Below are 25,515 nucleotides of genomic sequence, written 5' to 3'. Positions count from 1 at the left end.
ATAGAAATTGGAGACCTGGATTAATTACATCTGGGACATGGCTCTCTCCGATCACCTTATACAGAGAAGGAGAGCTATTGGGGTGTCTCAAAAAGGGGTAGGTTTGAGGTGGTCTGCTTTCTGCTCTTCTCCTTCAGAAATATGGGGCAGCCTACTCTGTAGACTCTCAGGCTCCACTGTGCAGAGGCCATGTGGGAGTTCGTGGAAAATGGGGTAATGCATGAGGTGCAGGATCCTTGCCACAAGATGACTCTTCACATGCAGGAGAGCAGTGTTTACAATATTACATTGGTGGATACTTTCCCCTACTTCTGCGCTGTGCTTTGACTAAGTTTGTAAATGAAATAACTTTGAGCGGTTTTCTTTGTTGTTTGTAATGTTTAATGAAACTTTTTTAAAAAATTAAAAAGTATATTAATAAAGCAGTACAAAATTCCCAGCAGCCCGTAATGCTCCAATACCTTTCTGGTGAGCCTGCGCTTTATTTCCCTTTTTTCAGCTTGCCGGTCAGCCTCATTTTTTTCTGTGAAAGAGAAAAATAATTGATGATGTCTGGAACTTCTCTTTCCTCCCAACATAATTTAGCATTAACAAATAAAATGTTGCAGTTATTGATCTATGAATGGTACACACCTGTTGATCAAGTGCTTCTACAGATTTGGTCTCCTGCATGAAGGAGGTGTTAGGAACTTGGTGTGTATGCGTGTATTTGACATTATATAAAGGTAATATGGGTGACCATCCACACCCAGCAAAATTCCTTACAGACCCTCCATGCAAAAAGCTGTTCCCTTGAAAACAATGTGATCCACTGATTTTACTTTAGACCACTCATTCCCAGCACAAAACAGTTTATTAAATGACTCTGGATAAATCCAAGCAGAGGAAACCAACTATGACCTGACAATCCCTCACTAGAATTGCGGAAGAAGAATAGCATTTATTGCCTTAGTCCACAGAACGTAGCAGCATGACATTACAGTGGAACCTTGTGTTACAGACAGGATCTGTTCTGGAGGTCCGTTCGTAACACGGAACTGACGCACGCTGAAGCACTGCATCTGTGCACGTGCACAGCACAATTTAGCGCTTCTGTGCATGCGAGAGCAGCAAAACCTGGAAGTAACCCGTTCCGGTACTTCCGCGTTGCCGTGGGACGCAACACGAAAACACGTAACCTGAAGCAGATGCTACATGAGGTATGACTGTACTGAAATGCTTCTTCTACACAGGACCTATCCCTGAAGAGTTTAGAAACTTCAACTGGTGTAGAACACGGCGGTTTGATTTCCTGCTTGGCCCCACCCCACCCTCCAGGAATCATGTTATTCCCACATCGCTGAAAATCTAAATTGGCTGTCAATGTGTTCCTGGATCCAGTTTACGGAGTTTGGAGTTTGTTTTACATTTAAAGTCCTATGGACTGGGCTCCTATGGCCTTCTCCACGTGTCCTCCTCCTTAGGTTATCTGGGGAAGACTCACTCGTGTGCTGTATCCCTCTTGGCTCAGGTTGGAAGCCTTAGCGGGTATGGCTTTTTCTATGGGGCTAGAGCCATGGCTGTGGATCTCTCAGCTCAGAAAAGTGCTGCTGGAAGGAATTTTTTTATTTTGTTTTGACTACGTCAGACCAACACGGCTACCTACTTGTAGCTCAGAACATGAATTTAAAAACAGATACAGCTAAAAACAACCACCACCCACCAGTTATAAATATTTTTTTAAAAGCAGGCCGCCATATTAAAACAGCATTGCATATTAAAACAGCACTCTTCCTCGTTTTCCTACAACAAAAGGCGGTTCTACCACCTGCAGTTGCCAAGGGGGAAGAGCTTGCCCTGTGCGCTATTCATTAGTTGCAATCCAGATCACCTATTGCAGCCTATGGTCTGCTGGAAATTCAAATGAAACTTTCCATGCAAATCACAGGTACGGTAGCAAGAATGCTGCACGGCAGGAATAGCAAGCAACACTGCAGCAGGACAGTGTTTGGGACAGCAGCCAAGGGAGAATGCCTCGGAGCCAGAGTGCTGTAGAAATGATCTGAATACTCCTTAGAAAATAAGCACATGGAGAAGCTTCTACTTACGTTGAAGTATATTCCTTTGCTCCAATTCCTCTGCTGTTGGTCTCTGACTTAATCGCCTAATTTAAGAGTAAGCAGGGGCAGAAAGGCAAATCACAAGTGCATCCTTTTAGGACAAAAGCACAAAACTCTGACACCGACTACAAGAAAACTTGTGGCTTTCCCCATCTTTCTTTGCACTAAGGTAGTTTGCACGTAACCATGGTTTAGCACAATGTGGAGGAGCCCCAATGAGCCCGAGTAAAGTGTTAGGCTCACACACACTGCTCTTTTCCTGTATGGCTCTAGAACAGCAAAGATGGTTATATTTTATTCCTGTTTTACTGTATTTTGTATTTCGTTGCCTTGTATTTACATTACTGCGGATAGTGACTTTTGAGTACCATTCAGTGGAAAAGCAGGATATAAAACGCAAGAAATAAATGCATACTTAAACAGCAGCATGTCTGAATGGCTTTGATTTCAGGAAGCAGAGAAAGTGCCCTGCTGCTTCCAGTGCTGGCAGGCCAGATGTGCAAGATCTGCCTAGGACCGCAGCTGGATGGGTGGCTGTGTTTAGTACAAATTCAGAGAGGAAAATGGCACCTACCTGGGACATTTCCCACGCAATCCCTAACTGGGCCCTTTTGCACACTTCCTTCTGCCTTCCTACCTGATCAGTGTTGTCCCAATCTGCTGGCGGATTTCCTGCCACTCTTCCTTGCTCTTCCGAGGAAACGTGGTGTTCTCTTCTGGTAGCTCCTGCCTGGGAGCCATGTTGCCCAGTTTCATGGCTAGGGTATCTTTTCTCCTGACTTTGTTGGCTAGTGCAGCTTTGGAAAGAGAGAAAGGAAAGGAGATCTTGTCACAAAGCAAGCAGAGTGGCTGACCACCAGCCAGCTGTACCCTCAACTTTCAGATTGCATTACCATTTTGCTTACAGTTGCAGCATGGATAAGTCACAAAGCAGGAGAAATGTGCCACTGCACTGCAGCAAAGGAGCACCTGTCTCCTAATGCAAAGCATTTTTGATCTAGCACCTCAGGGCCAAAGTATATGTGACATAACTTTTATGTATGTTGCTTAAACACACACACACACACACACACACACACACACACACACACACACACACTGCATTAGCTGCAGGAAAGGGCCCTGATCATTAATGGGGTCACAGCAAGTGTGGGGAAGGAGAGGTGCACTGTTTATTCTGGGTCTTGAAGAGGCTTCCAAAGAAATATATACAGGACTTAAAATATGAATTAAACCTCAAAAGTGCTTAAACCCCCTGGATCTTTAAACTAATAACACCAGATTTTTTTTAAATAGCAGAGCAGCATTTGTAAATAAAAAGAGGTGTCTGAAACTCAGCAAGGGCAGTGGCCTGTCTGACTTCTAGTGGGAGGGAGTTCCACAGAGTTGGGCCCACAGCACTGAAGGGAGTGCCTTTAACCTTTTCCTCTCCTGCTGTGGATGTGAGGTAAACACCCCCCTTGAAGTTAGTGTTGTCACTGGAGAAGAGGAAAAACACACGATGACATCAAAGAGGGGTTCCCTGCCCCCAAGGCAAACAGCACCTGTCCCAAAGAAGGGAAAGGGTTAAATTCTCCCCTGCATTTTAGTGGCCCTCTCTGGAGTTAGTTCTGTCCAAAAGTGAGAGCCTTACTGTTATGGCTGTCATCTTCTTCATCCTCTTCCTCCTCCTCCTCCTTATAAAGAATAGGTCCCTCGGAGTCTGAGTCGCTTGGACCCTCCTCTTCATCCTGTACTGTCTGGAGGATGAGCCTGGGAATGACCGTAACAGTGGGAGACTCTCCAATGTAAACATGGGAATTGGAATGATGCACATCCTCTTGGACACCTTCCTCCTCTTCATCATCGTCTGGACTAACAGAAAGGCACACAATTGTGATTTTTAAAACAAAACACTCCAGGTCAGCCTTCTACAAGTGTGCAATTGCATGCATCAAGGTTTTTGTTCCCTTCCCTTGGCCTTGATTCAGTAGAATATTATGGTTACACTTCATGATTCCTTTCTGACCTCGATACCTGAAGAGCAATTAACCGCCAGTGGGTTCTCCAACCTGGTGCCCTCCAGATGTTTGGGACTGCAATTGTCATGTGCACCAGCAGGAAGGAGGGACAGCAAGCTGCCCACAACTCTGGCAACCATTTCCCCCTGCAATGACTAGTCAATGTGTATTACACAGAACATGCAAACTATGTTTACAGATTTCATACTGCCTGCCAAGCTCTATTTTCAGGGCTCAGAGTGCTGGATATTAAAATCACGCCCCCACTTGTGAACACCTTAAAAAGCTGTTATAATTATAATTAATTAATTAATTACTTAATTAACTTTGTATAGTGCTCTTCATCCATAGATCCCAGGGCGGTTTACAACATAAAATTACAATATAAAACCACAAAATGCGTAATAAAAATGAGAACAGCAACCAATAATCCCCGTTCCACAACACATTTAAAAGGGCACTGGATGTCAATCAGCCCAAGGCCTGGTTGAAGAGGCAGAAGTTATCCTTCATGCCACGTAAAACAAACATCCAGAAGCTGCTTAGGACTGAACAGCCCAAGAAAGACTATACCTAGGCAAGTTAATACAATCGTACCTTGGTTGTCGAATGCCTTGGTACTCATACATTTTGGCTCCCAAACGCCGCAAACCTGGAAGCAAGTGTTCTGGTTTGCAAACGTTTTTCAGAAACCAAATGTCCGACGCAGCTTCCGCTTGAGTGCAGGAAGCTCCTGCAGCCAGTCGGAAGTTGCGCCTTGGTTTCTGAATGGTTTCGGGAGTCGAAAGGACTCCTGGAACGAATTAAGTTCGAGAACCAAGGTACGACTGTAGTAGTAATAATAATAATAATACCAAGTTGAGAATTAAGGATTTTTGTGCTCTTGCATCACAAACTTCTTTGTGTGCCTCCCCATTTGTGGTATGTACTCCCCATGAAAGTTCTGCTGGCACCTTCATTATTATACACCTTTTGGCACTAGGAAAAACCTTCCTTTTCAACCAAGCCTTTGGCTGATTAATATTATACAGCCTTTAAAACGTGCTTGTGAGAGGGGAGTGGGGTTATTGTTTTATTATTTCTGTTTTAACTATCTATTTGTGCTTTTAACTTGCTTTTAACTTTAACTTTGTGCTTTTAACTTTAACTAGGATCTTTGGAACTGCCCTAAGATCTTTCAATGAAGGGCGGTATATAAATCTAATAAATAAAAATAACTAAATCAGAGTTCAGAAATAGCCTATTTCAATAAAGTGTTGGGCACGCAGCGGTTGAGAGACTTGGAGTGGGAAATAAAAGGACAAAGCCCAAACGGACTGCACAGAGCTCCACACCAGCAATTTCAAGTGGGACTCACACTTTCAGCATCTCAATAGTAACCGGCAGCGACTTCGTTCTGCCCAGGGTCCCGTTGTCGTCATAGGAGCCTTCAGTCTCAAAGAGCAGCGAGTGTGCCCTGTGTGAGCCTTCGGCTGGCGGCGTTGATGGCAGGGGGCTCGCCAGTGCCTGCTGGATGCGGATGTGGAGTGGGAGTGGGGGCAGCCGCGAAGGCATCCGAGGCTCTCCAAAGCCCTGCTCGGCCATCCTCTTGCATGCATCCAGCACAGAGAGCCCTTCCTGTGGGGTTTCCACCCGCAGTTCGGAGGGAAGGGGAGGCTCTGCCCCAGGGGTGGAGGAAGGCGAAGGGACATGGGCAGGTTCTGGAGGAATGTGCGAAGGCAGAGGTGGTGAAGGAGAAGGGGGCGGGTGAGGTGGCAGCATGTGCGCAGGTATCGAGGAAGGGTAGGACGACCTGTCATTAGGCGACTTGGGAGCAGCAGCCGATTCAAGGGATGAAGGCAAGTTTAATGGGATGCCTCTCTTGGGAGGCAAAGGCGGAGAAGGCTTAGACAAAGCTGTGCCGCTACTGATCGCTTGAGTCAATTCAGCTAGAAGAGAAGAGAGGAACACTTGTTAGGTATGGTTACAGCAAGCATCCCAGATCACACAAAGGGTACCCAGACCAGGCAAATTCCGGAGAGAGGCAGGACCTTTCCATGCCTTCAGCCCTTACCCCAATGGAAAACAATTTGCCAGGTACCTACAGGTCATTGGCAGACAAATGGGGCAGAGAGTCAGCAAGGTCGAAGGGATAATGAATGGAAAGTTTTATTTCTCCTACTCATCCTTTTATTGATGGCTTTTTCTTCTTTTCTTGCCTCATATATTTAGGTCTGCTGTTTACACACTGTTAATTTACAGGGTTTGGCTGTTAATGTTTTGCTAGCTTAGTTAACCAAGTCATTATTTATTCAACTAGGGTTTCTTAAACTATGGTTTGTTTGATCGATCAACTGAATGCTGCTCGGTGGCTTAATTATGTTTACTGCAAACAAACCACAATCTAAAATCATGTTCCATTGTTGACTTGCAAACCTTAGTTTACTTTAATGACAGTTTGGCACTAGATGCAAAACCACCACCCTTCAGTAACCATGGTTTGTTTGCCTCCCAAAACTAGGCAGCGTGTGGGAAACCTCTGGCCCTCTGGATGCTGCTGAACTATAACGCCCATCATGCCTAGTTACTGGCCATGCTCGCTAGAGCTGATGGGAGCTGTAGTTTTGAAACATCCAGAGGGCCAAAGGTTTCCCACATCTGACCTAGATGCTCACTCAACTATAAAGCCACAAGGGGCAGGTGAAGCTGGAAAACAAAAGAAACTTTGGAGATACAGGCTATGGTTTCTTTTATCGTCTGTGGGGAAACTCCTGATAAACTTGTGGTCTGCTAAGGAAACCATGGCTTAAAGAAGCCTTCCCCAAGTTGGTGCTCTCCAGCTGTTTTGGACCACAGCCCCAGCCAAAACAGCTAAGCTGCCAGGTGACAGTTTTACACTAAAAAAGTGGGGTGTAAAGGCATTTAATAAATAAATAAAAATCATTAGATTTGGATCTGTGATCAAAGCCCTATTATAATTTTGGGATGTCACTCTCTCAGCCTCAGTTCCTCAACTCACCCCCATCTCAAAAGATTAAGAGAAATCAACAACCTGTATAGAAAAATGACAGCTTTAGATCCCACTCATACACGGAATACTGTACTGGATTTTTGCCTATTATTTTATAGCAAAGTAATTTCCAGTCCACAGGCCAATTTTGGCCCACAATGCTGTTTTCCCCAAACCACATCCACCCGCCCATCAACTGAAGTGGCTTGTTACATCAGCTGCTGATGGGCACGATGACAGGATATACCTACACTGGATGTGTGATCCTGTTCAGAGCAGGGAACAAGATAATGCAGCCAAGGCTGCAGGATTTAATCCCTGCTCATCTTTCATTCATAAATATTATCTTAGCCCTTTGTTTTCTGCCTCTCGTGGGGCTTTCTTGATCACATCAAGCTCTATAGCAAAAGCTCAAATTGTGACATGTTCCTCCCTGTGGCAGCCCAAACAGGTTCTAGGGGAAGGACAGGCTACACCCTACTACTCTCGTACCCTTTTTTCTCCCTTTTACATATGTATTGACTTAACCAGAAGATTTCATACACATCTGATTCACCACATCAATATTCTAACATGGATGCCTGCATACTTCATATTAACATGGGAGGCTGGGTCACCTCCTCGCTTACTGTGTTGTCTGATGGCTCCAGGGGTCAACAGAGCAGCTCCCTGGTTTCTGCTTTTAGTAAAAAGTGTTTTTGTTCCCTAGAGTTTCATCCACAAGTGTGCCATGTTTATTTCCATGGGATTAGGCGAGTCCTCTTTGTATTATCTGAGTCAGTCGTCCCAAACTTGGTGCCTTCTAGATGTCGCTAGACTCCCACTCTTTTCAGTCCTGTTCAGCATGACCAGTGGGCCGGGGTGTTAGGAGCTGGAGTCTAACAACATCTGGAGAGTCACATGCTTCAGGAAGCCTGATCAAAACTATACCTACAGACCAATCCATTTCTGTCTCTGGAGTTCTACTTCCATGCATTCCCCAACACACACACACACACACACACAGCCCAAGTCCCTTCTCATTGCTTTATATTTATGCTCTCCGCTTCATATGAGATTGTAAGGTAGGGCTCTACAAGTGATACAGTATAGAATTTCTTGCTATCATTACCTTGTTTGTCAAAAACAAAAGGCACACTACACCTTACAATCTGAGTACGGTACATGTGCATTCAGAGTAGGATTGCGAAATCTACCACACACTCCCACTGCGAATTCTCAGCAGGTGAGCAGGAACAGGTGCAGTCTTGGAAGATCTGTTTACGTTTCACCCCTCCTTCTCCCCACACCCTCAAACCGCAGGTATTGCATAGCCCTTCCCTATATACTGCCAGGCTGTGAGTGCTACAGACATTCTTTCCTAAAAGCTTATGGCAACCTGCTCTTCTTGGTTATATTCCCTTGCCTTCCTTCCTTCATGGCATTCCATTTCTAACAGCCCAGGTGAGTGGCTTCGTTGGTATACCTTTGAACTATGTTAAGAGACACACTGCAAAATACAGCACTGGCTTGGGCCGCATATTCCCCACCTATCCTTTACAATATATGAAGCAACCACAAAAAAGTTTTGCTTCAGAGAAGTAAGAGTTCTAAAACCTGACCAGCATCTAGAGGGGAGGAACAGCTAGAAATCCATGAACAGCTGTAGACTTGTGGGATGAGCAATACACAAGTACACACGCCTACATGCATGCAGTACTGTCTTACTACATGTTCATGCTTGGCCTGTGATGAGCTGTGCTGTGTACACTGCACATTTCCACAAGCTTATGCCACAGATCCTTGCTGTTTCGAATGGGAGTTACCAGGAGCATCGCAGAAAAGGTAGGACAATTAACTAATTAACTGAAATGTCGAAGAAGCACTGAAGAGTCTAAATCACAGAACAGTCCTGCTCATGGTGGCCATTCCAAAAGAACATCAAACTTCACAGCCAATTAAAGACATATATTATTCCTGATGTTACCCAGGAGGGTAACCTATTGAAGAACAAAGGCTCGAGAGTTTAGGACTGTCTTTCTGTCTCTTTCTCTCACACATGCAAACTTCTTTATGATGGTCTTATATGCTCCAAGTTCTAGTGCTGTGTCTTTGGAAAAGTCTCCTAAGGTACTTGCAACAGAGGTATAAGAAGAAAGGAAAGTGGCATAAGGAGGCCTAGCAAAGGAAGAGAAAGGAATAAGAGACTGTGTAGAGTGTGAATGCAAACCAGGTCCATTCAGAAAAATAAAAGATCCAGAGCGTGTGTGCCATGATCCACTCCCAATTGGTAACAAAGAGACAAGAGTGAAACAATTATTTCCTGTATCTCAGCATAACACTTCATGCATTTGATGAAGTAGCCCTTGTAGACTTATACCACAATAAATGTGCTAATCTAAGGACAAGTACAGACATTAAAAAGCAAAATAAAAATGTGGAAAACTGAGTGATTATTACGTATATTATTATTATTATTATTTTGGTGCTTTGTCTTCAGACTTTGCCCCATCCACACTGAGCTCGCATCAATTACGACTGCAGTAAGAATCAAGGAGGGGCCTGGAGATGGAACAAGGCACATTGCATACACAAAGAAGAGCAACTTACCTATTAAGGGGTTGCTATTCCGATTCATTGGCTTGGGAGGTGGAACAGGGGGTTGCTTGGCTGGTGCTGCTGTGGTAACATTTGTAGCAGCAGTAGTGCGAGCATTTGTGAAAGCAGAGGGCACAGTCCGAGGGGCTGGGGAGGGAGCAGTGGAAAAATTAACCCCTTTCGCTGTGCTGGTGACAGCCGCAACTGTGGAGGGAGGCATAGTCCTTGCGGTGCTGCTGGGAGGGCCAAGATCCCTCGCCTGCATGTTGCTCGTTTCCTGAGAGGAGGATGACAAAGGTCGTTTTGGGGGGAGCAGAGGCTGTTTAGGAGCATGAGAATCATGATGGTGGTGGTGCTCCACTTCTGAATTGGGATGGCCGTCCAAGGTTCCTGCAATGAAACGTATTTTGCTTTGGTTTTCAGCGACATTATGACAATACCTAGAAAAGAACATCTCTTCTCAGGGTAGCTCTCTGTTTGATCATTTTATGGAGCATCATTAAAGGGAGCCAAACCTTTTAAAAGTACTGTTATCTGCCCACTTGACATAAACCCCTGAGCTTCCTTACATACGTGAAAGAGAGGGTTGTGGCATCTTAGAGACTAATTCATCTTTCTGCTGAGTATGAAGGTTTGGACCAGAACTTACTTCCTATATAACACAGACCTTCTGCCTCTAATGTAGCTTTCTCGCCTGGTATCCTCCAGATATTTTGGATTCCAACTCTCACCAGCTCCAGCAAGCACAGCCAAAGCATCTATCAGCTGGGGGGGAAGATTAGTGCTCACAAAAGCATTGGCCACTGTAAACCAGCTGGCCTTAAGGTGTCTCACACCACTCTCTTTGGGTGGCTACAAGCCAAGAGCATATCCAGACAGTATGTTTTGCACTCATGATTGGGCACAGCAGCTGAAGGTTCCTACCCATGACACCTCCAGCACAGGGAGCCTAAAAAGCCACCACAGGCTACATAGACACCACAGTCCATACTGGTTTCTGCCAGCCATGCCAACCAGTAATCGTCAGCATAATGTTTATGACCTTGCACGTCTCTATGTGTGATACAGATCAAAACCAGCAACAGTTTCCCAATTCCTGTATTTAGAGCGAGGAAACTGTGCCCCTCCATACACTGTTGGACTCCATGATCCCTGACCATTGGCTATGTTGCCTGGGGATGATGGGAGAGGGAATCCATCAACATCTGGAGGGCCTGAAGCTTCTCCATCCCTGACTTAGAACCTTAAAAGGGATATCCTGAAATTTAAGCATTTATGAAAACCAGTGATTAGTATTATATAATATGCTAACCCTAGCTATGCTTTGCTCCACTTCATAACATCCCAGGAGTCCCTTCAGGCACTCCTTACATGCATATATAAACTCACACCCTGCCATCACCAACATTTTGCTACTGTAAATATGAACAAGAGAAGAGGTTGATTAAACTAAGAGAAAACATGGTGAAGTTAATGTAAGAACAGCCTGTTGGACCAGACAATCAAGTCTAGCATCCTGGTCTCATAGTGGCCCATTAATTGACTCTGAGAAGTTCACCAGCTGGATTTAAAGACAATAGCCGTCTTACACTGTTGCCTCCCAGCAGCCAATCTTCAAAGTTCATGCACTGGTTTACTTCAAAAATGGATTACTGCAATGCTCTCTATGTAAAGCTTCTCTTGCACTTGATCTGGAACCTGCCGTTAGTGTAGAATGCTGCAGCACAATTGCTGGCAGGAGTGAGACCCGGTCAGCAAATAACACATTGGTTCATAGACTTGCACTGGTTGCTGATCTGCTCCCAGGCCAAGTTCAAGGAGTTACTGTTAGTATACCCAGCCTGTAACAGGTTGGGAACAGCTTACCTGCAAGATCCCCTTACCCTACATATACCCATTCAACAGCCTCAATCTGCAGAACTGGCATTGTTACAGACACTTTTAGAAAAAGCAAACCATTTTTATGAACTCTGATGGAAACATTTGTAACCTTCCCTTCCCACTTTTTGCTTTTTAGCCACACTGCAACAAAGGGAGCCAGGAGGTGGCAGTAATACAATCTCCAAGATAGGGGATCATGGGCTGGACAAGCAGTTTTGCCTGAAGTTACAGGCAAGACAGAAGCTGCAGGGCAAAAATGTAAGGAAAGAATTGAGGGAGAAGCAGCAGTGTGTTATGGCAAGGGGGGGAAATGCCAGTGTGGCAACAGGACAAGAAGAGGGAACCTGCAGCCCTCCATATGTTGCTGGACTACAAGTCCCCTCATGCAAGATCATTTGTAATGCTGGTCAGAGCTGATGGGAGTTGAAGTCCCTGACATCTGAAGAGCTAAAGGTTTTCCCCAGCAATAGGAGATGTGAGTGAGTGTTGTAAAAAGGAGGAGGCTCGGGCACAAAAACAACAGACCCTGCATCTCCTGTGGTCACAGTCATACAAAACAAGGCGTTGGTTTGTTGTTTGGCAGCTCTGGGATCAGCACAGCAAGCAAAGTTTGCAAAGTGTCAACCTCACAAGTGATATCTTCTTACAGCTACTAGGAGAAAAGAACCCCTTTCTTTTGCATGGATACAATCACACTGTGAAATTGTGTCTGTTTCTACGACATCAAGATTCTAGTCTTCATGGTTGCTTCACATTTGCCTGGATTAACGGTTGCTGTTTTGTGGCCTGTTTCTACATGGCACATTTTTTGGAATGTTTTTCGGTTTCGTGTTCAAAATTAAAAATTGTTTGTAAGCTGCCATCATATGAGATGGAAAGGGCTTAAAACTAGTAAGTCCCTCCACTTACAAGAAAACAGGAAGCAACTTTAAGCTGATTCAGATCTTTGGTTCCTCCAGTTCAGTATTGTCTACACTGGCTGGAAGTGGCTCTCTAGGGTTTCAGACAGGGGGTTTCTCCCACCTCTGCCTGGAGAGGCCAGGGATTGAACTGGGGACCTTCTGCCCCAGGGTCACCACTGACCCTTCCCCAATGAAACAGCAGTGGAATTAGGTGATTTTAAACTCTGGATTTTGTGGTTTTATTGGGGGAGCCCTCTTTAAAAGGCAATGCAGATTGCTTCAGAATGTATTTAGCCAGACCTGCTGCATTTGGGGACCCTCCTGCTCATTCTGCTAAGTGAATGCTAAGCACTGGACTTTTACCTCCGGCCCCAGTCCTGCCTTTATGGCACCACAGACTTGAAGAGCATTCTAAAAGTGCTGAGTTTTAGCAAAGAGGGCCTCTTCCTAGTAGTCAGGAAAAGGATCCTATGCACTGTTCTCAGTTTCCACCCAACAGTTCCAAAGAACTCTGATTATGCATTAAACCATTGTCCCTGGAAAGGGGTGGGGACGGGGAAGCTGCATTGGAAAGTCTTTGCAGTTATTTATGGGCTGTTTGTTAGAGGAAACATAAAAGGTTTCTTCAAATTTCCAAACTAGAGTTCAAGGTGAAGGCTGGCACCCACCAGCAAAGCGTGGGCAGGAGGAGACAGAACGTCTGATAATAAGAGAGATAAATTGGGTGGGGCTAACCCTCTGGAAGTGAAGGTGTGAGTCGCTTTGTTAGAAACTTGTGTGAGAATGAGGAAATCTTCAAGGGTGGGTGTGCTCCACAGGAGAGACCCCAAACTGGTATTTTCACAATGAAAGCCTGTTAATGAAAAACACTTCTCAGAGAGCCACCACTCCTGCATCCCGGTTTCTCACCTTGTGATTTCTTCAGCTCCTCTAATGGAACAGGCTTCTTAAGGCTTGTTCTTTTTCCAGTCTCTTCCTCCAGGTGTGCAAGGCTGACAATCCCAGAACCATCAATGGGGATAGTGTGTCCATTTTTCAAGGCATCGTGGCTGAGTTTGTCTGGCTCCTCCTCATCTGTTTTGGTTGTGGGGTGGGGTGGGGGGAGATTAAATAAATAAATGTTAAGGAAAGCACAGGCCTGAAGATCAAGGCAGAAAATTGGCCAGGAAGGAAAAGGTGCACATACCATGTAGCAACAAGCCTGCCAGAAAAACACAGAGTCTGCAGGTGGTGGCTGAGGATTAAATATGGGTGGCTAGGATTTAAAGAAAGAAGGCCCCTTTGAATATGCCTTAGCTGAGATTCCTGCATTGCAAGGGGTTGGACTAGATTACCCTTGAGCTCCCTTCCAACTCTACAATTCTATGATTCTTTGATAATATCTTCAAGTAAAAAGGATTGATGAGTGGCGTTGTTAAGGTAAAACAACATCTGGTCCATTTGTCATGACACAGATGGGGGAATCCCAAGTATAGCAGCTGGGCAGCCCTTCTTGTTTTCTAGCACATTTTTCTTCAACACTGTCAAAAGGCTGAGGGACCTATTTATTTAGACCTGACATGGCAAGCTTACAGAGGAATGCAGTCACTCTGCAACTGATGGAGCTATACAGCCTAGGAGCTTTCATCTATTCTAATTAAACACCAGAGAAACTCAGAGACAGCAGCCAGCAACACCAAAGAATTCATAAGGTGCCTTTAGCCTTGACAAAGGTGGGAAGCTCTGGTTTCAACAACTGGAGTCCAAAGCTTGAGTTTTCCCTGTTAGTGTTATTTTCATTAGAAAAGAGCAAAGAGTCCACTGGATAGCTACAATAAAGATCTCCGATTCGAAGAGAATTAGACACAAAAGGTGGCATCCATTGTTAGCCATACTCAGAGTAGACCCATAGAAATTAATGAACATGGCTAACTTGGATTCATTAACATAGTTAGATACAACTCAAAGCTAGCAGGATGCGGCTTATTGGTTAAAGTATCAAAGTGGTCTAAGATACAGACATAAAGCATTATTTATTTTTAATTGATCTGTTTGTGTCAAGGTTCAAGCATTTGTGCACAAATCCACAAGAGTCTTGCAGGGATCTAATCTTTTCATTATTAATGGGGTCTAAATAGCAAGTTGTAGATTGATCAAAAGGCAAGCACCTGCCACCTCTTACTGGTTGGTTTGACAAAACATGGAAACTTTTAAGTTACAGGCAATATTTCAATCCAAATTAACATGCTCTGTTTCTAGAAAAATGTTTTCTATTTATTACATACGTAGACTTGGCAAAAAAAAATGCATAGAAGACCTTTGCATCCAAGTTCAATATTTATTTTGCACTGTGAGAGGAGATGAGGGAGCAAAGGGAAACGCTAAAAGAAACTGCTCAAGAAATGTAAACTTTGCAGCTCTTGAACTTCAAATGTACAAGCAGCAATGCTTATCTATTTTGTAGCCACTCTTAAAAAACACCTCTTAAAAATAAGTCAAATGGGGGAGGGGGGGACAGGAAAAGAAGTGCAAGACCTTGAATGCACAGTCACATAACACCGACTAGAAAAATACTTAATTTTATTCTGGTTTGGAGGGAACAAGTTTGCTCAATTGTTTTGCCAAATCATCAAGTCACATTTTTTTTACATCCAATGACATAGAACTGCACCCCAAGAGCACCTGTTCCCACACTGCTGCGTACACATCTGCCAGGGCCCTGTGTTGGAGATCCTTTTAACACGGTATTCTTAACGAAAACACCCTGAGGGTTGTGCTAGGAAGTAATATAGAGAGACTTGAATGAATAACGCTCCATATCTTCTCATGTATTGTGCTTAATTCTTCCTGCACTGTCACCATTTGGTGTAGTAGCCCAGGGCAAGGCCAGATTCAGAGGGTGGCAACACCAGGCCTTTGCTAGAGCAGCAGAAGGCCCGCCACTCGTATCAGTGCTACCTTTTCCACTTTGGAGAGTATCCCAGAAAATCACATGCAGCCCCAACAGCCTAACTACACGTTGGCATTAACATTTTGTATTTTTAAAAAGGAGCCCAATTGTCATCAAGATTGCACCGCATGGGGGAGGGAGGTTTAAGCCTGCCCTCCCTGGCCATAATATATGCGAAAGTCACCACATTCATTCTCTGCCAATATAAGGAGTTCTTTTCCCCCTGTTGCACCTGGTAAGATCTCCTTCCTGCACTTAAAAATAATAACAGCTGAAACTAACGCAGGAATTTTGCACATACCCCAAGCCAGAAAAATACATTTAAAAGAAGCAGTAAAGAGGGAGAGGAATAACAAAGTGTCAGTCATTCCGTCTAATGACAAGCAATATATTACTTTTTGGAGCACTGTTCTATTCGCCTCTCTTTCTTGGATCTTCTACTGTCTAATTATGCCAGCGACCGAGCAATGGCAGAAACAAGCCCCCAGTTCTCAAGGGGCTCCTCTTCTTACTCTACCTCCGATTTACCTCCTGACTCAATTTGTTCCAAGTTTGGTTTACTTTGGGCAATTGAGAGTGAGTTGTTGGAGTTTGCTTTTTAAAAAATCTGCCCCATTTAACATCACTTGTGCCTGGAACATTTTAAATGTTTTAAAAATTGTCTGCCGTAGTTCATCTTTATCTCTCAATGTACTTGTTACATTACACTACAATGTACCCTTGAAGCTCGCAAACATCAGTTGCTCAATCAACAGGTATACATACCGTGTTTCTCCAAAAATAAGACACCGTCTTATATTTATTTTTCCTCAAAAAAAACACACGGTGGCTTATTTTCAGGGGATGTCTTTTTTAAAAAAAATTAAGTATGGTACAGTTTAAACTGCCTATCACAATGGCTTATTTTCGGGGTATGTCTTATTTTCGGGGTATGGCTTATTTTAGGAGAAACAAGGTACCATAGCAACAATTTTTGTCATATACTGTTTCGAGTTTTCAGTTTTCTGTGGGGGTTGATTTGGGCTTTTCTGCCACGCCACCCACCACCCCGGTATTTTTTTCTGCTTCCAATTTCTCAGCATGCTTCAGTTTAAGGAGGAAATTAAGGCAGAAGTTCAGACAATTATCCTGGCAATATATAAAGGCAATGGCTTTTGATGCAATGCCCTACAAATGCAAAACAAAAAGCCTCTGACATATGATGGCTTCTAAAACTGAATGCTGATGTGAGAGAGTGAAGAAACGAGTAGTTCTTGTGAGGGATGGTGGATGCAATGAAATATGTTCTTTGAAGACTAAAACCTATATGAATGGGATAAAGGCATAGCTGCCAAGTTATCCCATTTTTTAAAGGGAAATTCCCTTATGCTGAATAGGCTTCCTCGTGAGAAAAGGGAAAACTTGGCAGCTATGGATAAAGGAGCACAGCAGTAGCTAGGAAAAGGATCTAGATAAGCTCAAGGTAGGAAGGAGCACTAACACCCTCCCACCTCTGAATTTGTGTAAATGTCCACAGAACCCACATCTGGAATTAAAGTTCTCCAAGGGACAGACAGGAAGCACAAGCTCCTTCACGCTCACTCATTAAGGCCCAGCCTTCTGCAACCTGGTGTCCTCTAGTTGTTGGCAGACTCTGACTTGCATTCACCCCAATCAGGATGCCCATGGGTCAGGGACGTGTAGTGAGTCATTTAAAAAACTGTTCTGCATTGCTTTTTAAACTTTTTTAATGTTACTGTATACCACCCTGATGTTTTGTGAGAGGGTTATATATAAAGGTGATGGACTCTCCTTCTTTGGTGGTTTTTAAGCAGAGGTTGGATGGCCATCTGTCGTGGATGCTTTAGCTGAGATTCCTGCATTGCTGGGGGTTGGACTAGATGACCCTTGGGGTACCTTCCAATTCTATGATTCTAAATACTTCAATAACTAAATGGAAGTTGTAGGCCAACAACATCTGGAGGACACAAAGTTGGAGAAAGCTGCCTAGGTTTTATTTTTGCGAGCTGGGAGGACTTCAAAAGCATGTTGCTGTCTCTCTTTCTTTTTTAAAAAAACACACACACAGAGAGAAAGTTTATTCCTTCCGTAGAAAAAATAGTCCCTAAAACAAGGGGATTGAAACAAATCTGCCAAGCAGCTATACTGTTCTTAACTCTAAATTGTAGAGGTTCAAAGTTATTTTCAACCACCCATCAAGATATAAGAAGACTCATTCTAAAAATTTAGAAATTCCACTAAAATGGTTGTTCCCCTTCTCCAGCTATCATCCTCCTCAAACTGGATAACCAGAGGACACTCTGTGGTGCAGGAGGATAAGAGATTATGTGGATATGAAGTATAAAGGAAACTGGTCTTCTGTGGCTCCCACTTACAATTAGCCAGCTGTTGCCTAGGCACTCAAGTGTCTCTACAGCAGGGCTGAGAGCAAAACAACCAGAATCAGCAGCCTCTGTTCCAACAGCAAGGCTGATGTTATCTTTCTTCCCCTCCACCCGTCTCTTTTAGAGTCAGAAGGGAGGGCTAGGAAGGGAAGGGGGACTAAGCTCTCGTTCTATTGAGAACCTAAGAGGAAAGGGTATTTCCTTTGCTATCTTTTCCTGTGGGCAAGGCTGGATTAACTATTATGCTAAGGCCTCTACAGAGTACAGTTTAGTTTAATAGTTTGACTGCATGCAAAAAATGTGTCCAGCTTGCACCTTGCAAAATTCCCTACAGATCGGAACAGGGTGTCTTTCCCCCCTAGCACAAGGCAGAGGAGTACACTTCCTAGCTGGAAGAAAACAACACACTGAGCTTAGCCATCCTGAACTTTTTCCTGCAGAAGACTGCAAGGGTGAGGTGCAGTGGCGTTAGGGAAGCTGCGTTCATGGTGATGTATTGGTCTGCACAAGTTTTTTTTAGTGTAAAAATTATGGCAGATGAGAAACAAAGATCTGCAAGTGTGAGGAAAAGACTCCCAGAACATGACTTTGCTTAGCCCCCCTCCTGGCACTCTCCTTCAGCCTAGCCTAGAGGGAAAGAAGTCCAAGTTATTTGTACTCCAATTTGCTTCAGAACTTCCTGCTAGTAAAACGACAATTATTGCCATGCCGTAGCCAAGTAGCCACACTTAAGTAGGGACTTGTCTGAGCATCTGCTTTAGAATATAAAAAGCTGCCTGCTATTCCTGCTTGGTAATCCATCTAGCTTAGTATTTCCTACACAGACTGGCAGGAGCTATTCCAGAGTTTCAAACTCCCCACCCCACCCACACTTCTGTTGAGCATTGATAAGCAATACATGCTCCTTTTGCCCTGACTTACCTGCAGATTTTCGGGACTGAACCTGGGACCTTCTTTATACAAAGCCACCAGGCTATGCTTCCTCCTCTTCGCCATATACACATGAAATCCAAGAGAAAACCTTTACTACGGAGCTCACTAGGTGAACTTTGGCAAGACACAGCCTCCCAAGCTAAACTACCTCATAGGAATGTGGTTGGGGCTAAAATGTCACATTGAGTGCCTTTGGGGAAGGGAACAAAATAAAACAGCTGTTCACCTCCAAGAATGAGCAATGTCCAGAGTGAGAAAAGCTTAAAAGGCAGAACAAGGATAAGGAATCACATGTAACTGATGGGGGTGGGGTGGGGGCAGAAACAGCAGGGTGGGGGGCTGCACACAGGCATGGAATCCCAGAGGTGAGGTTTACTGGGGAGTCAGAATGGGCAGTGTAGGGTGGACAGAGGAAGACGGGTAAACTCACCCTGTTCAAGGTCTTCCAACAGAACCCCTCTTTTAATGAGCTCCTCTCTTGGCTTTCGCATTGAAATCTTTCGTTCTAAAACTGACATTACATTGGAGAAAAAAACCAGCACTCAGAATACAGGGCAAGTCAAAGATTTTGAAAAAAAAATCCTTTAAGACACCATATGTGGCCTAAGTGACTGTTTTTTTTAGGGCTGAATGTTAAACTACTAGACAGTCCAGACTGTTTGTGCTTATCTAAAACACTAGGAGGGAAACAAACTATTTTCCCTAAACCATATCTCTGCAAGAAAAGGGGCTACCAGCATCTTATTGCTAAAAGCACATAGCCTTTACTTTTAAGAAAAGTAGTTCCCATACATCTTTTCAAGGGAACCTCAGTCTGTGATTGTGCCTTGTTCAAGGCTTCAGTCCCTAATGTTTGACCAGTTTTGAGGGTTTTCCTAAATTTGTGAAAAGGAACATTTTCCGTCCCACATCACTGTGTATGACATATTTTACAGCTCCATTCCACCACCATCACCACCAGCCTTCTCCAAACACTTAGGGGCCTCATGACCATTATGTGATGAAGTACAACTTGAGAGAGGACAGTTGCAGAAACAGCTGCTCCCTTGCATGAGTGTAGATAACTTCTTAAATTTAAGTTTAAGATTTGATACGGGCCAGTTCTGGGATTTTGTGAAAGCAGCTGAGAAAGGTGGGACCCAAGAAGGACAAATCCATTCCATCGCAAAGAACCCTCATAGGCTTGGGAAGAAGGGGGTGCAAAAGTTTAGTGTCTTACCTTCTGAAGTCTCCTTAAACTTGCCACTGCTTTTCTTTTTCCTCCACTTCCAAGGTTTAAAGATCTTGCCAAAACCTGCAAACTTGCTTTTTCTCTTGGAAGGAGGTGTCGTGTCACCAGATTCCAGAACGTCAGCCCCCATTCCAGCATCTTGTGATGGCTGATCCACCTCCTCAGCTACACAGAAAGGAAATACAGAAATATTTAATTATCTGTACAGTGGAGATAGAGATAAAGAAAAACTTTCTCTCTTGTTCTGTGTTAGGAAGATGCCTTATACCAGGTTAGACTATTTGTCCATCCAGACCACTATGATCTGGTAGCAGCTCTCCAGGATCTGAGACAGAAAGAGGTATTTTGCATCACTGGCTATTTGAGCTTTTTAAGTAGAGATGTCAGAGACCTACTGCATACAAAGAATGACTTGCATACGAACCCATCTTTATAGGCAAATCCACTTAGCTCAGCTGCTTTCTCTTAAAGGTTTTATAGTGCTGCAGATCTAAAACTATTTTGCATTGGTTAATTCATAATGGTCGGCTCTTGTCTTCAAAAGGCTTTTAAAATGAAATATTTACTTCATTTTATTTATTTATTTATTTTATAAGGATATTTATAAACTGCCAAGGAAAGGAAAGAATCATGGCGGTGTACCGTAAAATCATAAAAACATCATAATGGTGTAAAATCATTACATACAGAACAAAACGAGCAACACTTGGTGAAAAGCAAAAACGTTTTCAGCAGGTAAGAAAATATTATATTTGTATGTGCCTGTTTGATTTCACTAGGGAAAGTGTTCCCAGTTATGGCACTGTATTTTATGTACCGCTAAGCTGCCTTGCCCTAAAAGAAATGTTCTAAATAAATAAAACATTTGCAGATTCCATCTTTCCATCCTCTAACTACCGGTAATCCTCCAACTGACTTGACTAGCAGAAATACAGGCTACATAGACGCCATACATTTCAAATCACAGAGAAGTCCACCCCAAAGAATCCTGGGATCTGTAGTTCCGTGAGGGGCAAGCTACAGTCTCCAAGATTCTTCTGTGAGGATGTACTTTGAACATGCTTCAAATGTATGGTGTGTACACAGCCATAATGTAAGTGGGAGGGAGAAACAGAGATACAAAGCCAGACAAAATGACGCTGAAACCTTCACATAGCCAGGCATTGTCAAACAAGAGCAGCAAGGAAAACAGTAGATATGCAAAGTCCAATATGTATGTGCAAGAGAAGGTAGAAATGTGTTCAGAAATCCATTATGTGACCTATGATTCACAAACAAAAATACTTTCCGTTGTACTGCTTTGCAGGACAATCTTTGCATCGAACTAGCCAAAATGATCTATCTTATCAGTAAAGTTACAATATTTAGTTTTTTCCTTCCTATTAAAAGAAAAGAAAAGAAGGTGCTGATATCCTGGGCCAAGAGTAACAATCTCAGGAAAGCAACACAATAATCACCTCCTATTCCACCTACTGTTCTGGCATTTTCCAAACATTTTCAAAAAGGAAAAGAGCTCAGGAGGGGAAAGTTGACTTGTGGGAAAACAGTTCTGCAATTTGAAGCACCCAAATGAGTACAGCAAAACAAACAAGACTTGGATATGAATCCTGAGCCCAGATAGATTCATGCTTGCAGAATTTTTATGTTTTCTGCAATCTTGGTTTCTGCCCAACTGCGGAATGAGGCAGATGGGTGGGAGGGGAAAGCTCCTGAAAACATGGATCAACTGTTGGAAAGGCTAGCTGCATAAATGCCTCCACTGGCAAGCAGGTGCCCGTTTCATAGACCTCCGGTTCACCAATAGCTGCTCCTGCCTCTGTGTCCCTTTTATTTTTTATTTCATTTCAAACATTTCAAGCACACTTTGATCCTACTTTTTCCAGTTGGAAAAACTTCCAAAACAGCTACCAATAGTTAAAATATAATAAGTTAAAAGGTTAACAGGGGCAGCTAACCTTTTGTGGCCATAAGGCCGCACTTACTCTTGGGCCAATCCTGTAGGGGGCCTCTTGCCAGTGGTGGATGTGTTTACCAACCCCCCCAGAGGTATACAGCCCCACCCATGCAAACCAGCTGAGGTGGGGGTTGTTCTTGCCTCCTCTCCACTTATCAGATGATCAATCAATTGAACGAAGAGGGGCACTTTGCATACCCATCAAGGCACTGGGCAGGCTAACCGGTTTAAACCTCTCCACCCACCCTAGCACCATGTATACTCTATGTCAGGGGTAGTCAACCTTTTTATACCTACCGCCCACTAATGCATCTCTCTTGATGGTAAAATTTCCTTACCGCCCATCAGTGCTCGATGGAAGGAGGATTCAGCTTGTGCCATAGAACCCCCTACTGTCCACCTAGAATCCCGAAATGCCTACTAGTGTGCAGTAGGGAACAGGTTGACAACCCCTGCTTTATATTATATGTTATTTTTGCAGCCACCAATTTTGGTGAGGTCTTTGGTGTGGGGTATAAATACTGGCTTCATGTCCAGATGAGTCCCCCACCCCCAGAACGAGCTTGCCACTCCTAACACAGAATGAAAACCAAAAAGAAACAATTAAAAGAGGGGGGAAGGAAGGGGCCAACCAAACAATAATCAGCAGACATAATCAAAGAGCAAGTCTAGCCTTTGAAATACTATCCACCAAAAACAGGAGGAGGGGAACTCTTTCCTATTGTATTATTTCAGCCACTATGATTTTTGGGTGATTTAGCTTTAATGTTGTGAAGTTTCATTTTACTTAAAAGTGAAAAAGGTAGCCGTTCCCTATAAATAAATCAGGATATTATAGGAATCCAAATGTCACAAGTCCCCTAGTTTAGGAGCTCAGAGCAAACATTATACCCTATGGGTGCAAAACCCTAGAAAGATAATAGCAGCAATATTTCATCATATTGTCACACTTTGCATACTATAAAATATTCAGACAATCAACAGGTGTTGGACACCATAAAGTGTTGTTACACAAATCCTTCCAGCTTGTTCAAGTGACTATACAGTGGTTTGTGATGCAGTGAAAGTAGAATGCAGTGGATAGGGTTTGAACATTATAAAATCAAGCTTCCAATCCCCATGTAAATCTCACTTAATTTCCTTGACTAAATCCTCCTCTCTCAGTATTACTAACAAAGCATTTTTACAAGAACAGCAGCATGGTAAAGCACTCGGCACACTGAAAACCATAAAAACCATACTGAAAACCACTTTAGAAATAAATGCATTTGCTCCTCTCTCTCTCTCTCTCTCTCTCTCACACACCCACACACACCGTACAGTGGTACCTCGGGTTGCAGACCCAATCTGTTCCAGGGTGCCATTCGCACCCCAAAAAGTCCGCAACCCGAGCAGTGCTTTCACGCATGCACGAAAGCACGATAGTGTGCTTCTACGCATGTAGCGGAACCCAGAAGTAAACACTTCCGGGTCCACCGCGTTCCCAACCCAGAAAAACGCAATCCACAGCAGACACAACCTGAGGTATGACTGTATAGGACAGCCATCCCCAAACTGTGGCCCTCCAGATGTTTTGGCCTACAACTCCCATGAACCCTAGCTAAGAGGACCAGTGGTCAGGGATGATGGGAATTGTAGTCCAAAACATCTGGAGGGCCGAAGTTTGGGGATGCCTGGTATAGGATGTCTAACATCTTTGTGGCAAATACTAGGGAAGCTCAAACCATCAGGATACTAGATAAAGGACAAGAAGACATTCCAGAAAAAGAAGACTGAGCAAGGAAAGCATGATTTCCACATCACATTTTACTCAGAGAACAGCAATTCATCAGATTCCTTAGTCTAACTAAAAGAATGCCATTAACTTCATTAAAATGTGCAGGAATGGAAAGGAGGTGATCAGAGAAACAGAAGCACTTCCAAGATGCACTGTCTCACCCCCTCCTTCCGCGATGACCTATAACATTAATCTGTAATGAAGATGCTGAAAGCCTGGATCCAAACATGGATCAACTAAGTGCTCTGTGCAAAGCCTGCTTCCTTCCACACACAAGGGAAGAAGGAAGGGTACGACCAGAAGAAAGGAAGGAAAGAAAAAATCATTCTGCATCAGGGAGATGCCTGCCAGCAGTCAGAAACATTAAATTGCCAAGAAGTGTATTCACAATGCTCATTGGAGCATTCTGATCTTTTGTCTGGCAAGAAATGGTGAGCAAACATTTCCAAGCCTATTCATGGCCAGTAATGGTGCCATGCAAAACAGCAAACACCATGATGTGACAAGACCAGCAAAGTTGACCTCAAAATATATTTGGGATGTACTTTTTGAAACCCAAAATTTGATACAACGTTCCAGAGCAAAACTAGATATGTTCCCTCCTTAAAATACCGAAAGTTTTCTGATAATTAATGGGTGGCACCCAAAGTTGTCCTGCCTGCCACTTCTTCACTTTCATGTAAAAGTTAGGAAGGTTTCTTTTTTCCCCTTTCTGCAAAACCCTCTGGATGTCAAGAAAGAGCACTGAACAAAATGATCAATTAGGCAGTTTACGTGTCACAATTAAGCCTGCTTTTGTGTTTATCACAGCTGCAATTCAATACAATGCCTGCATTGCCTAGAACGCACAATCAGTTAATTCTGCTTTTTACTCTTGGGCTTGTAATATTCAGAGACATTGACAGATAACCTGTAAGCAGTGAAAAACAACAACAGCATGGCTACAATTTAGAATAAAAAGATAAATGCATGGCCAAGCCACCACAACCTAATGTACAGTATACAATAGTTTGCCCTTTATTCTGGCTAGTTTATAATTAAGAACAGTTTTCCATCATCCTAAACAAGATTGACACAGAATTATGTTAAAATGCCCAATGAAGGCCAATAAAAACTTCCAGATGCTATTCTTATAGCTCAGAATGAAAACAGATGTGCCTTGGGAGATCTGGGGTTTTGATTTCCCCGCCCCCTCCAAGTTATTACCCAGCTGGAGAAAAATAACACAGATATGATACAGGTAACCGTCTTTTCCATCAGTAGGATTAATAACAGCAGGATTGGGGGAGGGGGAGAATGTAGGTAAAAGATTACTGCCTGTTCTAATCCATCACCACCATCGCAGCACACAGCTGCTTAAGTTAAAAAAATAAGTCAAAACAGTTCATGGACCTCCCACCCACACCATGTCTGTTTTGGCCTTTAAGAGTTTATTAACATTCACTTCCACTTATTCATTTATTTAGAGCAGGCATCCCCAAACTGCGGCCCTCCAGATGTTTTGGCCTACAATTCCCATGATCCCTAGCTAACAGGACCAGTGGTCGGGGAAGATGGGAATTGTAGCCCCAAACATCTGGAGGGCCGAAGTTTGGGGATGCCTGATTTAGAGCATGTCTACAGGCACAAATGCTCCTAGAGTGGCTTACATACAACCATTTGTAGCAAGACAGTCCCTTCCCACAGGCATACAACAGCATGACACAAGAGGAAAGGGGGACAAGGAGGGAAGAAGAAGAAAAGGAAATTGAAGACACAGATGCTTAAAAGTTAAATAGGAGGGTTTTTTTTATAATGACCAGCTGGAATGGAAACAGTTCAGGGGCATGAGGTGCTTTCAGAATAGCTGATGGGGTGAG

The 25,515-nt window shown here is 43.6% G+C and overlaps 1 protein-coding gene across 7 annotated transcripts in view; it reads right to left on the bottom strand.

Annotated features, from left to right (window-relative positions):
- PHACTR4 (phosphatase and actin regulator 4) overlaps positions 1-25,515 on the bottom strand; it is an 85,368-nt gene that overhangs the window by 3,828 nt on the left and 56,025 nt on the right. For 6 of the 7 annotated variants that reach the window (XM_035116955.2, XM_060275774.1, XM_060275773.1 and 3 more), the window contains 9 exons: positions 19,914-20,090; positions 19,125-19,205; positions 13,358-13,522; positions 9,678-10,055; positions 5,457-6,027; positions 3,733-3,953; positions 2,737-2,896; positions 2,088-2,143; positions 462-523 (listed from right to left, as the gene is read on the bottom strand). In XM_035116955.2, the coding sequence (XP_034972846.2) occupies positions 462-523; positions 2,088-2,143; positions 2,737-2,896; positions 3,733-3,953; positions 5,457-6,027; positions 9,678-10,055; positions 13,358-13,522; positions 19,125-19,205; positions 19,914-20,090 (1,871 nt within the window). The remainder of the gene's footprint in view (positions 1-461; positions 524-2,087; positions 2,144-2,736; positions 2,897-3,732; positions 3,954-5,456; positions 6,028-9,677; positions 10,056-13,357; positions 13,523-19,124; positions 19,206-19,913; positions 20,091-25,515) is intronic. The other variant, XM_035116958.2, reaches the window with a different exon arrangement.

The sequence above is a fragment of the Zootoca vivipara genome, chromosome 6 (assembly GCF_963506605.1).
Source record: "Zootoca vivipara chromosome 6, rZooViv1.1, whole genome shotgun sequence".
NCBI classification, from domain to species: domain Eukaryota; kingdom Metazoa; phylum Chordata; class Lepidosauria; order Squamata; family Lacertidae; genus Zootoca; species Zootoca vivipara.
This window is presented reverse-complemented; position numbering and strand designations above follow the sequence as displayed.